Genomic DNA, 23,053 nt, shown 5'->3' with positions numbered 1-23,053 from the left:
AATACAACTAAGATTACATCAATATGAGATGCACAAATGATAAATATGCAAATAATATGATTGTGACTGGTATAATAGAGCAATAGTTTAGTCTTATTATGGCTTCAAGGCCTGCTCAACTCTTTCAACTATTGTTTGCTTACAAACAATTCATACGGAGTCCATCTATCTGTCCATCCATCCCACAATCTATTTGTCCATCTGTCAAACATTCCCGGGTGAATGTGTGAGGCGTGAGAATTGTGGTGCTGAATGATGGATATCAGCCCTTTCATTTCCATCAGAGTAAAGGTTAACAGCTCATCATTCTTCCTGCACCTGAGGTGAAGGAGTGCCGGGGCACTCATCGCAGTGGACTGACAATACAAGTGGTCTTTACAGATTCAATATTGTCCATGCGGGTAAGAAAGAAACCTCTTATCCTCTGACCTTTGAGCCCAATGTAAACCAATATATACCAAAAAAAAAAGGTTGGAGGTTTGTTGGAGTTTTCTTTGCACAGCAGTAAGAATTCAGGATAAAAACAACAAGCTACGTGTGTGACACATCGCTAAACAGACATAAACGTTCTGACTGTAATAAAAGAAACAATCAAACGCCACACAGGATGTTATCCAGAACGTGTGTACACTGATTTCTACAGTGAGTGCATTTTACCAGAGAGGAAGAGAGCCTTGTCCACATTGAACTCCTCAACAAATCGGATGTGGCAGAAGTTTTTCTTGCTCTTTCTGATGGCAGCAATTTCCCCACACTGTCCAAAGACCTCCACGATGAGCTGCTCTGTGGCGTTCTCGGGCAGACCGCCCACAAATACCGTCTTACACCCAGGAGGGCGTTCCCTCATGGCCGGAGGCGAAAGGTCTGCCAAACATGAAAAAGAGAAGAAAAGAGACATAATTATTTCAATTGAAGGGACAACTGTAGTCCCAGCTAAGCAGTTGGTTGATCACTCAAGCAGTGACGCTGCACTGCTTGAAAGATATCAGAACACATCAGAATATTTCAGGGGCATTTTGAGGGAAGCCATATGGATGCTTTTCAATTTCAGTTCAGCTCAGTGGGCTGGGTTTGTTTTGCATTGCTTCCAGTAATAATTCATTCTTTCGCCTGTATCTTACATGAGGCTGACCATCTGCCCTCAAAGATCTTCTGTATCTTTCAATGCTTTTGTGCTTTCAATTTTGCTTTCTATAAATTGAATCATCCAGCTATAAACCAAAACATTCTTCAGCTCTTCCAACTTCCAAAACTTCCACTGCTCATACATGAGTTACTCCATCTGCTTTCTGTGCTCACACTGTTTAGGCAGCAAGCAGTTGTTTCCCCGTTCTAGTTCAATATCAATCTGAAAACAGTTCTCGTAGTTGGAGTAAAAAATAAATAAAATGGCTCCTGAAAAACAAAAGTGTTAGTATTTGGCTGAAACAGCAGATGTAATCACGACTATGAGGCAGTCCCTCAGACGACTTCTTCCCCTCAGACAGTCAAGAACATGTGCATACATTATGTATACTAACACTGTAAAATGGCCATCGAATACATCGAACCAAGGGCAATAAAATTACTCCACCTTAATCTTGAGTCAACAGCGGCACCATAAAGGTTGAGCTTACATGAATAGGTAGCTAATAAAGGTAAAGTAAAACTGGCCCAATATAGTCACATTTTCTAGTTTAGTTAATTCCTGCTGAAGCATTTTGAACCAAGACTTTTAGTACCAGCATGCAACAGAACTGACAACTAACGAATACCATAACCAAGTTGGAATGAAGCATTATGATCTCTTCATCAGCCGTGGATGGAAAAAAACTTATGTACAATTCAAAAGAGAAGGTCGACTCAAACGCAACACCAAGATTCATGCCGTCTTCTTAGTTAAATCAGACTTTAGGAACAGGCCATTACGTTAAATTTTCTTACTAATTTGGGACGCTTTGTATACACCTAAAGGGCTCTCGAATCATCTCTAATCACCTGCAACATTCCTAAGTCTCTAATGTCAAACTTTATGTGTGCATATTCTTAAGTAACTCGGGTGATGGCCGTCCTTTTCAGCAGGTCCGGGCGACCAATTATCCAAAAAAACAGATTCTGTTCACTATAACAACAAGCCGGCCAGTGGTTCAGTGAAGTAAAATGATGAGATATGGAAATATTTCCATACCATGATGGGAATATAATGATGAGGGCTAACATTGAACAATATGCTTGAATCATTTTTATATTACAAAGATAACCACGTCACGCCATCACAGCATGACAATCGAATCCTTCGGTCCGGAGAGGCGCTGATCCCTTTGTGTCAATCGTTTGAACAATGAAGGATATTACTGACTGAACAAAGATGAATGTTGACTGATCTAATCTCAGAAAGAGCAGGCTTTCCATGGATGACATGAGTGACTGGTTTGGTCTACACAAGGTAAATTAAGAAATTGATTGAGCCGGGCTTGAATGTGAGCACTGTTATCTAACCTATAAGAAAGGTTTGTAGAAAGCACAACTCAAGTTCAGGGTTATTATAGTTGGTGTCCTTAGTTTGACCTCATGTATATCAATGTGATGTACCCATTATTAGAATAAACTTGCTGTATAACACAACACACTTCAACATCAGCACAAACTGCAACCTCAGCAATTAAACATCGTGTTTAGTCAGCGCCTCTCCCAAACAATTTTAGCAAAGATTTATATTATAACAATCCTGAAGACATAATTTATAGCAGGGTTGTTGTATTAGACCGCGCTTGAACAGCTGATTGAAAAAGTAGAAAATCCACGGCCCGCCACTGCGTTACGCAAACTATTGTTTCAAATGGGGCACAAACAGCGGTCTCCCGTCAAGTGTGTGTTCTCACGCTCTCAGAGGACTTTCTGGCTCGTTATATTATCCTGTTACACCACATGTCTTTCAATATCACTTGCTATGACCGAATGCAAAAACATTCACATACTTGCATGCATGTTTGCCTGGTTTGCAGAAATGTACAATGCAGACAAAACTGGGTTTTGAAAACATATAAAATATTAAAATGCATTTAAAGTTAGGAATAAGGCTTAAACAGCAACTATAGTCTGGTAAAATGAGCTGCAGCTGTTCAAGCAACAATTAAAAATGTTCTTTATGTGAACGTTCAAATAAATTGTGCCCCTATGTTGTAGAGAAAAACAACAACAAAAACCTGAAAATTAGTTTTACAGCCTAAATAAAATTATAGTGACATTTGCTGACTGACATGCAGAACAATACCCTCGGCGGAGCTTTAATGTATGACTCATTCATGTACACTTTGAGCTGCCGAAACCACTTTCCTAAAGCTAAAAAGCTGTGGCCTAAATCATACCACTCTCTCTCAATCACTTTCTAAATTAGAAAAAATACAGTGCACTTTTCATTCAGTACTCAAAAGGTTGGACATGAAATTTTAAATAATGGGCCCAAGAGGAGCCGTTATTCAGTCCTGTAGCTTTAGTGCTGGAGAGCCAGGAGCAAAGTTACAGTAAAACACATCAAAGGTACTTTATGGCTGTGCCCTCCTCATGTCACAGCTTGCTCTGGCACATGGCCCAACTGCCTTCATCCCTTGACCTTGCCGATGATGATGGCATTAAAACTGGAACATGCCCATACTCACGGCCGCTCTCTCACTCGCAGAGTCAAAGTCAAAAAAACACTCAGACACACCAACACACACGCCGACACTAGGACAGCACCAAGGTGATAGGTTCCCTGCTTTTACTTTTGCAGTCAGCTAAAACATGGAGCGCTTCATTGCACAATTCAGCATTAAATTGCAATTTCTGCCAGAGTTCTGCTGATGAGCGAGCGGGACAATATAAAAGGACAACAAGGCAACAATCTGACATTTAGCTGACATCCTTGCTTCATAAAAGCCTGCCTTGAAAAACCATCATTTTTTTGAGACACACTAGAGGTGTGATTGCATTATCAAACGTTTGGCTTTGAAAGGAGAATAAAATCCATAGACTTTTTAGAAATGTAGACACGTAGACATGGGTCTTCTGAAGGGCATCTTTGGTATTTAACTTGAGGGCAATTACAGACAGACAAGCCTGACATCGATGAAAAAGTGTTGGAAAAAGAAGAGCCGCAGGAACTGATGACCATTAAAGACACTCGCAAAGAAATTCCCTAAAGCAACAAATGACATGTAGGTCTTCAGCATGAAAGGGCCAGAGACATAAATGTGTGTGTGTCTGTGTGCATGGAAGAGAAAAAGTAGATGGAGAACAAGTTTAAACAAATCGGAAATGTGTCTGTGTTAAGAGAAGATGGTAAAGTAGAAACCCTGTGTGGAACAAAAACTAAGGCTACTGGAGAGTGAATATATAAATAAATAGCAAATAGTTACTGAAAATATAGAAAAAGCAAAATACCTGCTGAAAAGTGTTACAGTTCAAAAGCATTTAGCTGAACTGTTGAAAATCCCTGTCGTTTAAATGTATAATTGGAAAAGTTGAAAGGAAAACTGCATCGTCTAAATGAGGGGTGTCAAATATACGGCCCGGCCCGACAGGGTGTCCAGTCCGACAGAAGAAGAAAAAAAATATGTTTTTTTCAGATCAAAGTTAGCAAAACTGGGATTCAAACCACTGATCCTCTGCTTCTAAGACAGACTTGCTAACCATTGATCCACAGGCAGTTTGTTAAACCACTGGTATTACTGGGTTGCAGAGCGTCTACAAAACCATCTGTTAAACCTCAGAATGTGAACGTGAGCGTCCGTGGAGCTGTTAATCCTGACGTCTATAACCAAAGTGACCACCATAATAACACGTTAGCGCGGCCGTTCACGTGCGCGGCCGTTAATGCACGTGCGCACCCGTTCGCGTGTGTGCACGTTCACGCGCGCGGCCATTTCACGTTCGTGGGCGTTTACGTGCGCGACCGTTCACGTGCCTGCAGTCTGCAGATGCACACAGACCAACAAGATGCAGATTTTAGACGGACTTGCTCTCACATTCAGTCGGATTTCAACACGTCTGAACCTGTTGGAATCCTATTGACCGCAGTTTACGACAGAAGACAAGATTTCCCACGTTTTGAGCTATAAATTATGCCCAAAGAGTATATGGTTTGGAGTAGAGGGCAAGCTTAAAATATGTTTTAAACAAAATCCTCATGTCTCTCTCCACTCTAACTATGACGACACTTGCTCTGAGAAGCCCAATACACACAATGATAAAGACAAAAAAGGTGCGGAAAAAACATAAAACGAAAACGCAGACAGTTAAAACACTATAAAAGATATCAAAAAAGCAGAGTAATACAGTGATAGCTGAACATTTTGTCCACATTTTAAAGGTGGAATGGTGTCTCTAGCTGAAGGCATGACAGAGCCTTTACCTTTTGAAGTTGAAGAGTTGAAAGCGGATTTGAAGATGTTCTTCATTGGAAACCATTTATTTTTGTTTTGATAAAAAGCTGAATCGTTTTAATATTTGAAAAAATATAAATAATGTAAAAGCGTAGAATAATAGCTGAAGGTTTTGTCAACATTTTAAATTTTAAATATTGTCTCAAACTGAACGTATGAAGAACCTGTAAACGTTTGAAGTTGAACGCCATTGGGTCCCCCATTGGTCCCATTATAAAAAAGATCATAAAAAAATCATAAAAAGCTCAATAATTTGAAGATTTAAAAAGTGAGAAATATGAAAAGTCATACCATGTGTGTCCTTAAGTAGCTGACTATTAGAATAATTTAACTTTTGAAGGAGTAGATATGGTCCAAAATACATACGGAAGAAATAGTTGAATAAGTTGAATAAAGATTTGAAGAACAATAGTTATGTCTTTGAAGCTGACTTTGAATTCAAATTTCCCCAAAACTGTACAGTAAAATCTCATGGGCATAAACACGGACATGGCAGAGGTCAGCATGAACAAGGGGGCTTTGTATTTTCACTTTACAAATGTTAGGATCTGTTTTTATAGCAGTTTGAATATTGAAAATTGTGACATTATGAATATCAATATGTCATTAAAGCTGACTTTAATTTATTTACATCTTTTGAAGTCACTTTTCTCCAAAACTGTACAGTAAAATCTCACTGATCCACTTCATAACTTATAAGTAGATACAACCTCTTCCTGGACCCTATTTTCTCATGTTTTTTGTCTGGCGACGAATAGGGACAACACTTTGGAAATTGGTCGAGTATTGACGGAGAATGCTTCAGATAACAGCCGTTAAACGCGCTGCAACGTAATCATACTTACCGGGCCACTCTGCACCGTCAATGTATGTCCACTAAAAGTGCTTGTTTTGCCAATGACAGGTTCAGATTGTTATTTTAAGTGTCTGACAAAATTATGGAAAGAATAGAGAAATAAAAAGGTTTTCTTTACCTTTCGCTTGTGTCAAAGTTTTGAAAGTTTTGTTCTGAAATCTCGCATCACATCCAGAATGTCAACATCGGCTAAATATTCCGGCATGACATTGACAATCTTTCAGATGACACTAATGTACACCTTCTGTTCTCCGAAAAACAACACATTTCGACAATACTGACATTCCTCTTGTCAACTCTCACATTTCCATCGATGTCTTGAAATAACAAATCAAATCAAATGATAACAAACAAAAGGTAAAGGAAAAACGCTTCATTTCTCTGTAGGGTCCTCTCAATACTGTTAAATATGTATAATGCCAATCTGAGCCAGTGAGCAGAAAAACAAGCACTTTTAGTGGACGGAAATTGACGGCGTTACTCCGAATGATTTAATTGCAGCCTGTCTGAAGTGCTCTCCGTCACTACTAATAAAACAATTAAAAGAGATTTTTGTCTTGGAAAACTAAAACATGGGAAAATAGGATTCAGGTTGAACAATACCAAAGTTCAACCATTTTTTGAACACACTGATGAAGGCCTGATGGCCAAAACATTTTGTATATTGCCAGACAGATAATCAAGAAAACGTATTATGATATATCTGAGCGCAAACCCTCTTCTTTATATGAACACATGCATCTAGAATAACGCACCAGCGGGTCCGAGTGCAGGAGCAATCCTCCAAATAGAACTGACATTGTATCATGCAAATGATAATTAATGAACAGTTCAATCTCTTATACAAAGCCATCGTTTGTTGAAAGTAATCCAGTACTTAGATTTTGCATTGCACTCCTGCAACGCTGAATCAAAATCAGCAAAACCAGAGGTATCATTTTCCTTTTGCGTGCATTAGCCACAATGCAATTTGTTGGACAGCTCAGGTTCAGGTCTCGTAAGCTCTCTTCTTTATTCCTCCAAACACAGATCTTTTTCATTTTCAAACATTCACATTTCAGCTCCAAATGACACTGACAGCACTTGAGGCAATTTATTGGATTTTGCACAATGGATTTTCCTCTAGAGCCATAAACGGCTTTATATAACTTCGTTCACATACGCAGGACTGCTCCGCAACACCGCGAAACACATTCCGACGTGTACAATTGGCACACCTACACTTTTAATGTGCAAGATCTGAGATTTCTCTTGCTTCTCAACGACTCTTCACATGTTGATGGCTGAGCAGGCGACTTATAGCGAACAGTGCAAACTACGGAGAAAGTGCTGACAGAGCTAACCGCAGTGGTGGGCCATCAGGGCCAGCTAAGCCTTCTCTGCTGGCCTAAACAGACTCACAAAGTTTGAGCTATTTTACAATTGAATTGTTTTTCACAAATACACTACATTTATTCTAAATATTTTTTCCATATTAGATTATTTTGTCGTTGCACAGCTCCTGTCTTCCTCTGTTTCTCTGCTTCCAGCCTGCAGCGATGCTTCCAGTGCAACTTCTTTAAGGAGAGCTCTTATCCAATCAGATTTCAACTCTATGTCTCTATGGACATCAGCTGGCCGTTGCAGATTAAAGTACACAAGGACGTTGTTGTGATTGTCAGAGACTTTAACCAGTCAGATCTGTAGTTTGACATGCTGGGTATATAAGAGAAGTTATGACATGTTTAGTGTTTTGCTTGTTTTAACACTCAACGGCTGAAGGAGAAAAGGACTTGATGGTAAACTTACTTTACGCCTTTCTCATGGAGGGTTATGGGCATGTTTAGCAGTGACGATCCTCACTGGCGTCCATGAAGCGCACCGATAAATTGAACAACCACGCCATTGAACTGTTTGTTAACAAAGCCAGAAGCGAGTGCACTTTGTCTTTATTAAGTGAACAGCACTTATTCGGGTGAGTCAACTGCTTTTCGTGGTATTCTTTCACCACCCTTGTCACACACAGACGATGCCACCACGCTCACCCGAGGAGGCGCGATGGAAAACAGGCCTAGCAGCGTGCGATTTCTCTACACCTCCATAGTGCTAGCTCGCGTCGCTAGCTCAGGGGTTCTCTCGCCAGACCCGTTTTCTATCGCGCCTCCTCAGGTGAGCGTGGTGGCATCATCAGTTGGTTCCGGCGTAGAGCCAAGCGGGGTGAGAAGTGAGTCGGCGTGGCAGGGAGTTTGGCTGCTGCTGAGTTTTAATACTTGTGTTTTTTCCATATCATTTTTTTCACAATATATATATATATATATATATATATATATATATATATATATATATATATAAATTTGTTTTATATATATATATATATATATATATATATATATATATATATATATATATATATATATATATATATATATATATGAGCAAGATTTGCCAAAAATCCGTCCTCAAGCGGTCCCCAAGTTTTTTCAACTCCATGGTTCAGGGCCTTAACAACATCCCACATACTAAGAACACACCTTTCTGGAAAGGTTAGGACCTAAGGAATCTGAATCCAGCACTGCAAAACAAAGCTTTGACATCTTGGGAAGGTGTTTCAGTAAAAGAACCGTGTCGTTTGGTTCAAAAATAGAAAACTTACTTGAAGCAGAAACATCCTCCCTTCAGAGAAGCCTGTGCCTTCAAAATTGTCCACCGACAGAAAAGAAGAAACTGCAGTCGTTTTGTGACTTTAAATGTAGAAATATGAAGTTTACAAGGTCATGGATTACTTTGCTAGATTTCCACAAGCCTCATGGTTACGTGGATGTGTTTATTATTGGAATCGGACTTTGCTAAGGGGAACTTATCACGAGTTTAGTGAAACGTTACGTCGTTGCAGCAAGTTCATGGAGTTACGTAAGTACTTCAATTTAACAGTTACTTTATTCATTTATTTATGAAGTTAATAAAAGTTGTAAAATTTCATTTCAGACAGCGTGGGGAAGTGTGCAGCGTTGACGTTACGTAGTGGTGTCTCAAAGAGACAGAGGCATTTTCTTGTGTTTTGTTATGTTTTTAGAAGCTGCTGCAGGTCAATAAAAAATGGCCGCGGACAGCAGTTGGCCCGCGGGCCGTAGTTTAGACACCCCTGGGGCATATAGTTGGATAAGTGAGATGACCCCTGGTGTCACCTGGATTTCCTTGTTACTAACCTGTGTGTCCCTTGGCCCTGTCGTTGACCGATGGGTGTTATCTGGATCAGTTGGGTCTGGTTACTGAAGCCAGTGGTGGACCTCTTTCGGTCTCTGCTTCTCCCTTCAGGTACCCGCTCTGGTTGTGTTTTATGTTGCCTCAGTGTAACTTCATGTTTGGCCTTTAAAACACACATTTTGCCCGTGCACCTCATCGCATTATTGACACCACTGATTCCTAATGCACTCTGCACTGTACATATTTAGTTCACCTTTCAATTTGATCTAATGTTTTGGTCATTACTATGCGGTCAAAACATGTAGGAGAAACATAACTATAAAGATGTAGATATGAATTAAGCCTCATGGACAGAGAGATACTGAGTTTCAGCGCTTAAGGTCAGTTAAAGGTCAATGAGGAGGAAGCAGCGTGTGCTGTCAGAGGTGGCGTAGCTGGGGGTCCTGCTTCCTGTGATAGCTGCCATATGGGACCTGCTGTCCTCTATCCACATCAGACAAACACGCACAACTATAGCCTGCTGGACACTGACTCACAATCATCCTCTAACTTAACACACTGTTCAAATCAACATTTCTGTCCACTTTTTCAGTTTTCGCCCCTTTTTTTTGTCACCCAGCCCCACACACACCTCATGCTGCTTCTTTATAAAGAATGGATTTAAAGAAAGATGCATGTCAGCTATCTATTGTGGCCCCCATGCGTCATCCCCTGTGCTTGAGCTTTATCATGCATTGACCCCCTTGGAAGAACCCCAGAGGCTTCAATTACAGCGGGAACTTACCAGTCGAGCCAAGAAATCTCCGAGATGGCTTCGCTCGGTTCTGGGTGAATGTCTTCCCATCTGTTCAAATAAATTGCTGCATTAAATTCCTACCCTGAAATGCTGTTATTTAGATGGCACTTGCCCTTTTTTAAAAAGAAAATGCTTGCTACTGAGGAATGTCTCATTATTGCTTTCAAAGGACTGTTTTGACAGGCTCTTGGTCTTTTGTTGAGGGCGACAGCCGCCTCTTTCAAAAGGGAAAAAGTGCTTCTCTTTCATGTTGGAAGTAAATTAACTTCCTCTGAAAACTAACCTTTCGACTTACTCTTGTCTAAGCGTACTTCTTACATTAAAGGTGACATGGCAACAATCAACAGAATGGGATTAGAAAGAAGGAAATCCCCAAAATTGCATGTGAAGGGAAAATCATTTGAGATTGATTTCTGCAAACATATTTAAATAAATACTTTAAATGGATTCCCTCAGAAATGCTGTTCAAAAAAATTATGTAGCGAAAATACATCTCATTTGGGTGATAATGATCATCAACTAATGAAAAAGAGGGATATTGCATTAATAATATAATTTCCACAAAATGATCAGATGCTTTTGTTTTTAATTTAAAAGGACTCGGGATAGCTCTTCTCCAACCATATCAATACACTCAATAATTGAGTCTAATCAGAGAAAATAGATAACTTAATTCAAGGTAAATTAATGATCAGCTCGTATGGCATGGTAATTGCAATGGCACTTAATACCTATGTTGTCTAATCAGTGGAAGAACTGGCAGCAAACTTTAAACAGAGCTGTTAGAGGCCCAATGACTCAGTGAATTCAAGGTAAAACAATCTGTAACACAACAAGCTCTGACAACATTTACACTACTCTATTAATCCTCGATCGCATTTCGATCGTTGTCTTCCAGCAACAAGTCACATGATACAATAACAGACAAACCGAATCAAACAAAAGAGGTGTAGGTCCTTTCCACAATGTTGTCAGTCCCTTATAATGACAATCTCAGTGTGTCAGTGTCAAAAATAAGCACGTTTAGTGGATTTAAATTGATGATGCAGAATTGCCAATACCTATCATTACATTGCAGCCCGTTTAGAGACTGGCAAATTGAAGCCTACTCCCTCAATACTGACCTGATAGAAATACATATCTGTCCCTATTAGTCACACAAAACATGGAAAAATAGGGTTCAGAAAAATACCTTTCACCCTTAAAAGGTCTATTCATTTGGATTACTCTGCCATTAGAAATAAAAAAAAAACATTACGCTTTTAGTACTCAGGCAACTCTATGGCTTGAACAAAGAAAAGCTGTGAACACTGTGATACATGAGTTTATGCTGCATAAAGAACATATTTAAATTTTTAATCGCTTCAGTACCTGCTGTTTTAATTACTGTCTGTAGTGGTTGTTTGTAGCTATTGTTTGCTTATGTCTGTTTTATTCACAGTGTTTATGCCGCGTATTAGACCGTTGTATATGATTGTATTTCTTAAAAGCCTAACAAGGAACAAGGTCTCCGCAAAGATTAACCTTTATTTTTCCAGGATCATCGCATTGAGATGTAATATCTCTCTTCCAAAGGAGTTATTTTTTAAAGTCACATAAAAGAAACATAGAACAGATGAAAAAAATAAAACAGCAAATTGCATCAACTAATGTATAAGCTGTGTTCTCACAAGTGCAATCAGTGGCAATAGTCCTTAAGCCAGTTTGAAGTGTCTATGTTGCTCAAACCAAGATGGTGGTGCAAAACGCGTGCAAAACGTAAAAAAGTACTTCCACCAAAGGCTGAAAAGGGTTTGAGGATTGACGTACAGCATGTTGCATGAGCGACGGTTGCCACCAAAGTTTCACGAGTCAGTAGCGGACATAAAAAGTCAGCCGATGTAATATGGCTTCAGAAAGAAAAAATATACCATTCATACCCTGTCACATAAATAAAAACATAAAGGGAAGAAAATGAATAGAAGGAGACGGATGATGAAAGAGAAAAGGTGAGCGAAACATGTCAAAGATGTGTGAAGATGCTGCTATGATGTAGGGAAGCTTTAAAGTGAGACATTTTGTTCCAGCATCTTAATGTGCACCCCCATGACATCTTAACAGACCACTTGGATGCTTTTATCCAAAGTGCTTTACAAGTTGCATGAGTGCTTACATTTTATGTGCGAGAGGCCCACAGGAGAGGGAGTCCTTAACCTTAATGGTGGACGTGCCGTGCCATCTGTACCAACGTGGCTGCATACCATATGAATTATGTTCATGAAAACTGTGTCAGCTTCTTCGCTGTTTATGTTACATATTTGGACATACACACACACACAAAATAAGAAACAGAGGGTGAAGTCAAAGCTTGGACTGGAGAATAACTGTCCAAAAGAAACAGGGCTCTTGTGGCCGCTGCATGACGACAAAAAGGAAAATGGGAAATCTCTCACAATGGGAACAGTAAGCCCAGGTCTTTCAATGCGTGCTTATGGCAGGTTCTTGGGTTGTTAAGTTAACAGTCGACTCTTTATTCAGCCTCAGGATTAGAATTAACTATGTATAAGATACACAGTTTTCCATGTGCTCGTCTCTGATCCAGCGCGCGAAGGCCTGAAGGTGTGGAGGAAATATTAATTAATGTATTTACTCTGTCTGATGCATCTTTCTGTCTGCATTGAACTTTGACAGTGAGGCTTGATACAAGTGATCTGAACTCAAACTCCCAAGGTATCAAAGGCAGACTCGAATGCTGGTTGTGGAGAGGAGCTCTCACTAATAGTCTCAGTGGAAAAGTGATGTCTTCTCCATCTGACATGTGAGGCTGCCTTGAAACAGCCTCCAGACAGACGGAAGAGGGAGAGTTCCTCCCAGAGGGAGAGAACACCAGCATCACGGTTAATTATTCAGAGAATGAGTGTGGAGGAAATCTTTTTGTTTTCCTGGAGTTTATTATTGCCATTAATTCTGAAAGATTAATATATATTGATATAACAACTGGAAATTACTTCTAAAAGCAATTTATTGCATGGTGCATGTGAATATCAAACAAATGTAAAAAAAAACAAAAAAAAAACAATGACTTTATTACCGAAGTGATAAATGTGAAATACAAAAGATGAAAGTCCTTTTAAACTGTGTTGTGTAGCCTGTTCTTGTTAATATACGCTCAAGAAACACAGAGTGCCCTTTCAAAATAAACTTTGGCCTTCACAGGAAGTTTGAGGAAAGATTGTTGTTAAGGTTCATTTGACTGACTGACGGCGCACGTGACTCACTTTACTAACAAATGACACGACAAAATAAGTCAAGGTTGACTTCAGAAGTTGATCTTTCTATAATCCCAAATCAAAACCCACCTCGTCAGAACGGCATGTGTGATTGTGTGCTCTGTGTTTTTATTGTACAGATCTTTAATGATGATTTGAACACCTTTGTAAAGTATCTTAGCGTTATATAAGGAAAATGTATTATTATTATTAGAAGTTAGAAGTTAGAGTTTGTTTGCCCCTTCATGTTTGAAAGATTTCCCAGTTTGAGAAGCACTTATTTGGGAGAAACTTTCTATATGGAGGACAACCAGACGGGGATGTAAATTAGATAGCTGACAAATTAAGGGACTGCATTGCATGCAAAATACTATAAACCCCATATTGCCATCAAGCAGCCCTTATAATGCCTTTGCAACATTACCCACAATGGCCCCATAAAAAGATAAAGAGGAGGAATAACCTCAGTACAAGTGGTATCGAAAAAACATCTCACAGCATATATTGTCATATCACCTAATCCCATTCAGATGCAAATGTTTTGAAACATGAAATAATACATTTGCGCTGCATCTTGCTATACATTGCAGTAGTATTTTATGAAAGGCTATAAGGGGGACAGGTCTTGTGGTCTTGTCACAGAGGCAATGGCCCATGCGGGAGCCATCCCAGATCCAGCCCTGAGCAGAGGAATAGTGTTCAGTCCCTACTCCACTCCTCTGTTGCTCTGTTTTACACGATATTGGCTGTTTAACTTTTGTTGACCTGCAATTTCATTTGGTCAACACATGCAACGCTGACATTTTCGACTGGTTCCGGCGGGGAGGTTCCTCACTTTTTGCAATAGCACAAAAAATTCTTAGTTTATTCTTACAGAACACAGTGGAAAGATGAACCCAATTACCACGAACCACCTATAATGGCCCACATGGGACAGTACAGTAGCTATAAATATTAATGACTTTTTAACAATCCAGTTATGAGAGCAGGGACTTTTTTGCCCATTCACCCTGATATTCATAACTCATTTTGTGATGGTTCAAGGATGTGGTTCCCCACTAGCTCCCATTCATTTAACATCTTGATGCACCAACACTGAAACAGTACAAATGTCCATACTGTATACGTGAGTTTGTGTGTGTGTGTGTGTGCAAAAAGACAGCGTGTGTTTGTCCATATACATATGCAACAGTCAGCATGACAGAGACCTTTTGACCAGGAAGTAGTGTCTGGGAGACTCAGAGGTGATCTAGTAATTAAGAGGATTTGACCCCTTAAGCGTGAGGTTGGAGGAGAGGAAATGCAGTATTGAGAGGGAGAGAGAGAGAGATAGAAAGAGATAGAGAGAGAGATAGAGATAGAGACAGAGAGAGAGAGGAAGAGAGAGAGAGAATGAGAGAGAACTATTTGTGTATGGTACGGTAGAGCGAGCAGGTGAAGAGAGATAAGGGTGAGTTGAGCTAAGTTAAGGACAGAGTCCATCACCTCTTTGGCCTGGCATATTGGAGACAGCAGCACTGTGTTCTGTGCTCACAGAGGTCACTCCTCCAATTATACATGCACAGGCATCACACAAGTGCACGCCGGCATGCAGGCACACACCTTAACACCCTCTCTAATCCCTCTCCTCCCTACCTTTCTGATGAAACGTAAATGCAAATCAGCCACGCTCTGCTGCCTAAGAATTACTAAAGGTGACATGAAGGAAGAATACTCCCTTCTTCTTCTTTGGTGTCACACAATCGCTGGCTGAGTGGTGCATAGGTGTCCATCCGTAGCCCGAAATGTGAGGACAGAGATGAGTCATAGATAATGCACACTGCTGCAGCGGTAAATAAAACATGCTCCAGGTTTCACTGATGACGGGTCAGCTTACAGCGTTCCTGCGCTGCTTATATCTCTTACAAAGGAAGCGGTGACTTAATATGAGACTTACTGGGGTTGGGAGGAAACAGCGTGCAGCTCTTGCAGTGGACGATCTCCCTGACAACGGGTGCCTCCTGGGGGAGGGGCCGGGCGGCCGGGCCGAGGCCGGGCATCATGGGATTTATGGGGGTAATGCCAGACATCAGCCCAAGACTGGGGTCAAAATCTGGAGTCAGGAGAGACACATGGATGAGAATACATAGAGTTGAATGAAGATCTCCGATCACGCTACAATAGCAAGTGACGCAGCAGCTGCAGGGGAGGCTGTGGCACGCAGTGCGCACACTTTAAGAAACAAGCGTTTGTCTCCTAACTGCTATTCAGTCACAGCCAACCTTTACTGTGACATCATTAGAGCACACGCTGGCTGCTCCATGTTGCATTTTACATTGTGTACTTCCTCCGTGAACGCGGAGCAACACTTCTGTCAACAGCGATGACACACAAGCAGTTTATAAATAACTGAATATATCAGCCACTCATGAATAAATCATCTGACAAAAAATATGAATATTTAAACTATTTTTACTTAGTGTCTTGTCTTTTTCCCGTTCTTTCTATCGGTCTCTCTCTCTCTCTCTCTCTCTCTCTCTCTGTTCTCTCTCTCTCTCTCTCTCTCTCTCTCTCTCTCTCTCTCTCTCTCTCTCTCTCTCTCTCTCTCCTGGTGTCTGTCTGTCTTTCTTGAAATATCTTTCTCTCCCTTGTAAACTACTCTATTAGACACTTTCTCACTTTTCCTCTATCTTCCCGTCCCCTCTCCCCCTCTTCAGTCTTTGAATGTTGACCTGTAACAACACAAAGACATTTTAGAAAAATAACAGACACCATATTCACAGATACTGATTTAGATTGCACCTGGGCACACAAACACACAGCCATATGCTCTCGCACACTCTCCCAGCTTTTTCTGATATGGAAATACATTGCCCTCTCCCGTGAGTCCCCACTGCACCTACAATAGACGGCGGCAGAAAAAGGATAATTGTGTGCATGTGTGAGTGTGTGTGTGTGTGTATATATACAATGCCTTCCATGCCAAGTCTCTATTCCCATGAGAGACACAAACTTGACTGAGGCAAAACTGAAATGAAAGCACAGCAAAGCACTGACGCGATGTTCGCTAAAGAGGACTGGCATGGAGGTTTTCTTTCAACGAAGAAAAGAGGAATCGAGTTTGATTATGCAGTAGAGTAAAGAGCTGGAAAAAAGTTATCAGTGACACAATGCCGCGGAGCTAAACACCATAAAGATGAGGCACTGCGATACTGCGGTGCTTCTTCTGGCTTTCTCCGTCTCCTTTTGATGACCCCGGCATCCGTCTTTAGCCAGGTGACAGACGGAGAGGAGGCAGCCGATAATGAAAACACTGCCCGCATGGCAGAGCGATGAATGACTTCTGCTGGTGAGGTGGAGGAGAGGAAGATGGATAACGCGGAGGGAGAGCGATAAGTGAAGCAGTAAAAGAGAAACAGAGACATAAAATCTGATCCAATTATTACCACGGCACGCCGAGATGTACCGTTTTCCCTCTAAACTGTGTGTCTGCACCCTGTGTCTGTCTGGGGTGTCGCAGACGGCGCTAATTGTAGTCATATCTGTAAACAATAGCTGGCTGCTGTATAGCAACTCTGTTATGCAATCAATCCTTTTCACAATATCCATGTTTTGTCTTCTGGGTTTGTTTTTGTTTGGCAGCCGCCTCTCATACTCGAGTATCAGAGTGTCTAATCAGCACATGGACGCACAATAAATGAGACTTTTTCAAGAGTCTGCGCTTTCAATGGTGACATTCTGCAACAGGAAGGTCACAAAGGAATGGAGAGGACATGACATATTTACGCCTGATTCACAAGCAACCTTGAAGAATCCTGTACAATAAACATCATATTTGAATTCAGAAATATCCTGATGGTCTAGATTTGTATCTCGGGCTGCAGAAATAGTGAATAATGCATATTTATTTACTCTCAGTATGACTTTAAGTTTTCTAATCATTAAAAAAAAAAGGACCTCATCAGTCCTGTCTGCACACGGAGTTAGCACTGAAGACAGACACACACCAAGAGACAACAAGTTATAGAAAAACCTCAATTCAGTCAAAACTCAAAGGCACCGTCCTTCACAGATATGTGTTGAAACCATGTGGGAGGAGAGGGGGTAAGAAAATGGACACGATGCCATTGTTACTCTGTCCACGCATGACTTTTCCCCGTCACTGACGGTTCACACAGGTGGGGGACATGGGTTACATCCAGAATGGATAAGACCAGCTGTCTGAAAATGTGAGATATGAGCAGCATTTATGTACCGAGCATGAAGACCTGTTCACCCGCTTGCCGTGTCGATTTCATTTCTACAAATGATCATGAATGTTCTTCTTCTGTCAAATTGTGATCCTGCGTGCGCATGGATTTTTCTTGTACATTCCTCGCTAAAGCTCTTTAAGACGCAATCAGACAAGAAGTCGACTCCAGGGTTGCGTCTTGGCGTCACCTGCTTCGAGCTCTACTTTCAACAGACATGATCTGACTGCTCAGGGCTGAGTAACCGTGTGCGGTTGTGCTTCCTTCTCCGCCTGCACATTTCTTTATTGTGACTTTGTTTCTCTGTTTGGCTCCATTTGTTTTCCCACGGTAGTCCCATCAAACTGCGATCGGATATTCCTTCACACACGCAAAACTATTCAGCAGGAAATGCTGTTTATTTCTTCTGTTGTGTTCATCATTTAAATGTTGATTCAGGGCAAGTGACAAGTAAGAACTAATCTGATTAGTTGGCCCCTCACCTCGAATGAAGTCTTTCAGTGTTTGTTTGATTTTTGTTGTGGCACATTTTTTAAAAATATCACAATATTATGATTTTAAATAAGCCGTGGCACAAATATCAGTAAAATTGCGGCTGAAGTAAAGCTTTAAAAACTTTTAAATTGAGAGTGGTGGTGAAGCAAACGGGATTTCTGGGCATATATATGTGGTTGGTGTTTCTTTTGGAACTTCTTGTCTCACATCTCAAAGATCTCGCACACATGTTGAGCCCAGCAGCTGTGGAGTTTGGCAGAAAGAAAAAATAATTAATCAAGCAAACCTTTAGTCGATGTCCATCAGGATCAAAGAGCGAAACGGAGTCTCAGTTTAATCCAACAGCTCTGAGACATTTTAGGCCTGGCTCTTTTCTTTCTCCCTAATAGGAAATGCCACTTTCTTCAGGAAACTTTATACTGTGTGATTGGGGGATTCTCAGTCAAACTCAAAATCTGACAATGTGAGACAACTCCACCGATAGATGATTTAGAGCTTTGGTCAACCAAAGACGGGCCTGCGTCAAATTTCTGACAGTTTTCAAAACCGAAATCCTGATACTGCTACTCCAACCCAACTGATGAAACACAGAAATACCTTAAACGCACTTTGCAAAAGCAACATTTCATATTTTCTTCTGTTCCCTGTCAGCAAACAGCATCACAATATCCACCGCCTTTGAGTTTTAGATTCGTATGAGTCCCAAAGTGGACAAAGTGTGTTTATTGTGTTGCTACATCTTCAATAAATTAGAGTGCCATAAGTTGTTTCTCTCCTAGCGGCGTAGCTGTAAACATGTCAGTATTGGCTAGTGGAGGAGGAGGCCTAATGACGTTGACCATCGCCTCGCTTCCCCCCCGAGCGCCATCATCAGGTAAAATGTTTAATCTGTCTCCCGTGCCAACAACTTTTCAATAAGCGATCCCTCCTTCATGATGTTGGCATTTATATTTGACCTGAAACAACAATCCTACTCCTCTATATCCATCAACCTCCCCACCGACACTGCCGGAGCATGTCGGAGCATGTGCAGAGAGCAGCAGCAGAGAACATGTGCTACGAGACGTTACTCGCCGTCTCCACTTCCAGGGGATGTTTTAGCTGCTCTCTCGTCGCTATGGCAACAACAAGCCATGTTTTGTGTTTCATCACTATCACGATGACCTAGTGTTTGAGTGGTTTCAGTGCAAAAGGGGTCAGTAGTGAGAAACTCCTCCGGGACCCAGAGATCATGAAAGTGCCCTGAAACAAAAACATGAAGTTCTTCGACCGCCCACTCAAGGCCACTCGTCTCTGTGTCTGTTCATCTCTGATCTCTTTTTCTTCTGCTCACTGTTTTATTGTTGTTGTGTTTTTAACCATTTTTTTGTGCTCTCCTTCATGACTGTACATGCTGCTGCTCTGAAGCATTTACACATACAGTGCATTTCCATTGTAAAATCCTTCCTGGAGATTAAATGTAACTGCATTTTCATTTTAAGCCTGCCTGCGTGTGAGAAGCAGAGACATGAAATTAAGATAAAAAGTATAAATTTAACTACTTTAAGCTCCCGGCTATCACTGCTGTACTCCCTTTTCTGCCTTTACACAACCTTCCCTTCCTTCTCTTCCTCCTCAAACTGTGATTTCCACAGTAAATGTTCCCTCTCAGCAGAGTCAGCGATGGGTGGCGGTCGGAGGGACACGGACAGCCGCTGTGAGGCATGTTGGGTAATATGGGTAATATCTTCTGTTGAACAGACAGGTCGAAGCCTCCTGAAACCTTTTACTCACCTTGCCAACTGTCTCCTCATCTGCATTTCCATTTCCCTCCTAATCTCTTCCAGATATCTCTCAGAAACCCATCAATCTCAATATAACCATGAAGAATTATTAATTTGATTTTTTGCGTTGTGACGGACATAACTTTATCCAATTTAGTCTGCAAAGTTTGTACCTGTTGAACTTTTTATGAACCACAATTTCCATTATTAATTGTTACACTATTCATTTTCCCCTGACTTTCTCGTACAGGATATTCGTCTCAGCCAGTCTCTCGCTGATTGCTGGAGTAGATCACATCACAGAGTATGAGCATGTGTGTGTGTGTGTGTGTGTATATGTGTATGTTCGTGTATAACTAGAGTTGAGCAGCGAACCCAGCAGAGAGAACCACGGGAGACTCTCCTCCTCCTGTGAGGCTTTTTGTTCATACAAAAATGCTGAAAACAAAGTGAATCATGTGTTTGAGTGTTTGTGTAAAGAAAAATGGTGTGTGTGTCTGTGTGTGTGTGTGTGTGTGTGTGTGTGTGTGTGTGTCTGTGTGTACAACATTTCTTCTTTATAAGCAGCTGCCTTGTGTTTCTACCCAACAACACCATAAATCAAGGTCCAAACCAGCCAATCATTGCCATTAGTGCTTGTGATATAAATATCTATTTCTATGACGAGAGCCTACCATAATTGCCCTTGTGGTCCTTGTGGTAAGTTCACATAATTGCTTTCACAGCGAATGGCACGTGGAGATACATTTACTATTCATTATATATTTACTATAAGTATTAAAACAACTGCAGCAGCAGGATCTGCCTGCATGAAAAACTCTTTATCCCCTCCAGCTGACTCTGACCTCTGGCCTCCCAAAGAGGGGTAAGAAAGTGAGTATTTATTTAGAGCTTTCTGCAGACCTTTGAAAACAGCTCATAGTGGATAACAATGAGATGGTTGCTTCGGGTTGCCAGATCAACTTATTGTGTTTTCTCTGACAGTGTTCGTTTATGTCTGGCTTGAATGAGGAGAGGCTTTAACGAGTCAGGAAGAGCTGCTCTCTGTACGTACAGGCTCAGAAAACACTGGCAAAATACCCTACATCTGAATGTGTTTTTTCTTTTCTTTTATTGAATGATGTTATTTTATTTTGTTTTTGTAATTGCTTTGGGCCCTCTTGTAGGTCTGTAGTGAAAGTGGAATTGGATTTCACATCTGGAGACTGCTTCCTGTAGTATTGTATCAAGGGACATTGCTTTGTGCCCCAAGTTTACAGGGACAGTCTAAACAACATTACAAAACATAAAAGTGCATCACTTCAGAAAGCCGCATTAAAACATTTCAAGGGATATTTGATGTTTTTTTTAATTTAAGTTAAAAGGCAAAACAAAAAGGCTGGAAAACATGCCTGTGATTAACAGAGCATAACTAATAGGAGAGGCACTACCTATGAATGGGCTGCATAAGAAAACAAAAGGCCACAAAAAAGTGTTATGAGGCATGAAATCCGATTGGGTTTGGGTTTCACGCTGGCAGCAAGCATATTGTTTAACAAACGCCTTGTTTCATGTAAAAAAAAAAAAAAAGTGCATCCAGGGTAAATAATCACTAATTAGGTAACAGTTTAATTCATTTACACTGCGCAGTCCCACCAGCAGTTAGTGTCAGTTTAATATGCTGTTGCTACGGGCAACTCCTGCTGGCAATGTTCCAGTTCCAACAGTTGGGAGGCGGAGAGCGAAGTGCTGCTCTCTCACTCCACTGATTGTTCTGGATGGCGTTTTAACTATCGCAAAATTACAGCACGGGGTCTGTAATAGACATGGACATTCTGCGGGGCGAGCTAGAGACTGCCGTGACAGTTATGGAGGTTAATAAGTCCTCATTCAATCAAAACATCTTCATTCAGATTGGCACGGAAAGTAGTGTGCCCCGGTCTGGCCTCACTCACTGTTGTATGTATGCAATGCTAATTATTGTAAAGATTATTATTGTGTGTAGTGAAATGTTATCATATAAGATATACATTATATTGTAATGTTTTCTATCATATAATAATAGTGATACTACTTTTGTAGTATTATCATATTACTTTGATTTATTTGTTTCATATGTCTTTTTTTTTCTTTCCAAACATACACCCATCTCATTGACACATATGCTACTTAACCCTCCTATTAGCTTTGGGGTCAATTTGACCTCTAAATATACGGTTGACATATTTTTTGTTTGCTTCATATTTTATGACTTTTTCTAATTTAATGGGGACAACTGAGTAAACATAGAATTATCCTGATGATATGTTTTCAATGTCCTGTACACATCTTGTACGCATCTTCGGGGTCAATTTGTTTTTCACTGTGTAAAACATAACAAATGTCAACATTTTACCCACATTGGTTTTGGTTGTTTTGGATGATATTAAGGTCACTATAACATACAATTGTATACTCTTCAGAAGGTTTTGGGGCCCTAACTTACTTAATTGAATCTCAACTCTGGGTTTCATAACCTTTCATTCACACATCGTATCTGTCTTATCTTACTGTCCATTACATTTTCTGTGTTCAAAGTTTTTTCTTCTTTTGTTATTTTACCACTGTAGGATGTTGGCCGTAGGTTTAGGAATGTAATGCAGGATGTTGGCTAGGGTTGTGCAACATGTGCCATTGTCAGATGGTGTGTGTGTGTGCACATAGGCTCTGTGTTGTTGTATGATTTCGTCCAGAACAGATTTTCCAATGAGGGAAAGTATTCACAACCTAATCTTCTCCAGCCAAAGGTCTACCTGGAGCTCACAAACACCCACAAACACAGGGTTTTGCTCTCCTGATGACTTTTATGATTTTTCCTTGCGTTGTTGCTCGGTTGGTGCTAACGTGTTTCCCAGCATGTTCTGGTGAGAACAGACACTGACACATGGTACACTGCAGTGCACCGTTAAAACAACCACGGTTGAACAAAGTTGCCAAGTGGCAAAGGAGCTACTGACATGGGCGTGGCCTCGGCTGACCTCCTAGAAGAACAGTCCACATCCTGGGTGAAACAGGGGGGGCAGTTTGGGCCGACATTCCCTCTCACAAGAATAGCCAACAGGC

The 23,053-nt window shown here is 40.8% G+C and overlaps 1 protein-coding gene across 5 annotated transcripts in view; it reads right to left on the bottom strand.

Annotated features, from left to right (window-relative positions):
- LOC137788578 (ecto-NOX disulfide-thiol exchanger 2-like) overlaps positions 1-23,053 on the bottom strand; it is a 152,493-nt gene that overhangs the window by 37,587 nt on the left and 91,853 nt on the right. For 4 of the 5 annotated variants that reach the window (XR_011077770.1, XM_068581451.1, XM_068581474.1 and 1 more), the window contains 2 exons: positions 15,422-15,577; positions 658-873 (listed from right to left, as the gene is read on the bottom strand). Coding sequence is in view for 4 of the 5 variants with exons in the window: in XM_068581451.1 (XP_068437552.1) it covers positions 658-873; positions 15,422-15,577 (372 nt within the window). In the remaining variant the exon portion in view is untranslated. The remainder of the gene's footprint in view (positions 1-657; positions 874-15,421; positions 15,578-23,053) is intronic. The other variant, XM_068581465.1, reaches the window with a different exon arrangement.

Source organism: Clinocottus analis, unplaced genomic scaffold (assembly GCF_023055335.1).
Source record: "Clinocottus analis isolate CAN_PGR_092001 unplaced genomic scaffold, fCliAna1.0.p SCAF_10, whole genome shotgun sequence".
Taxonomy (NCBI): domain Eukaryota; kingdom Metazoa; phylum Chordata; class Actinopteri; order Perciformes; family Cottidae; genus Clinocottus; species Clinocottus analis.
The sequence above is the reverse complement of the archived record's forward strand: the minus strand, read 5'-3'. Positions and strand labels throughout refer to the sequence as shown.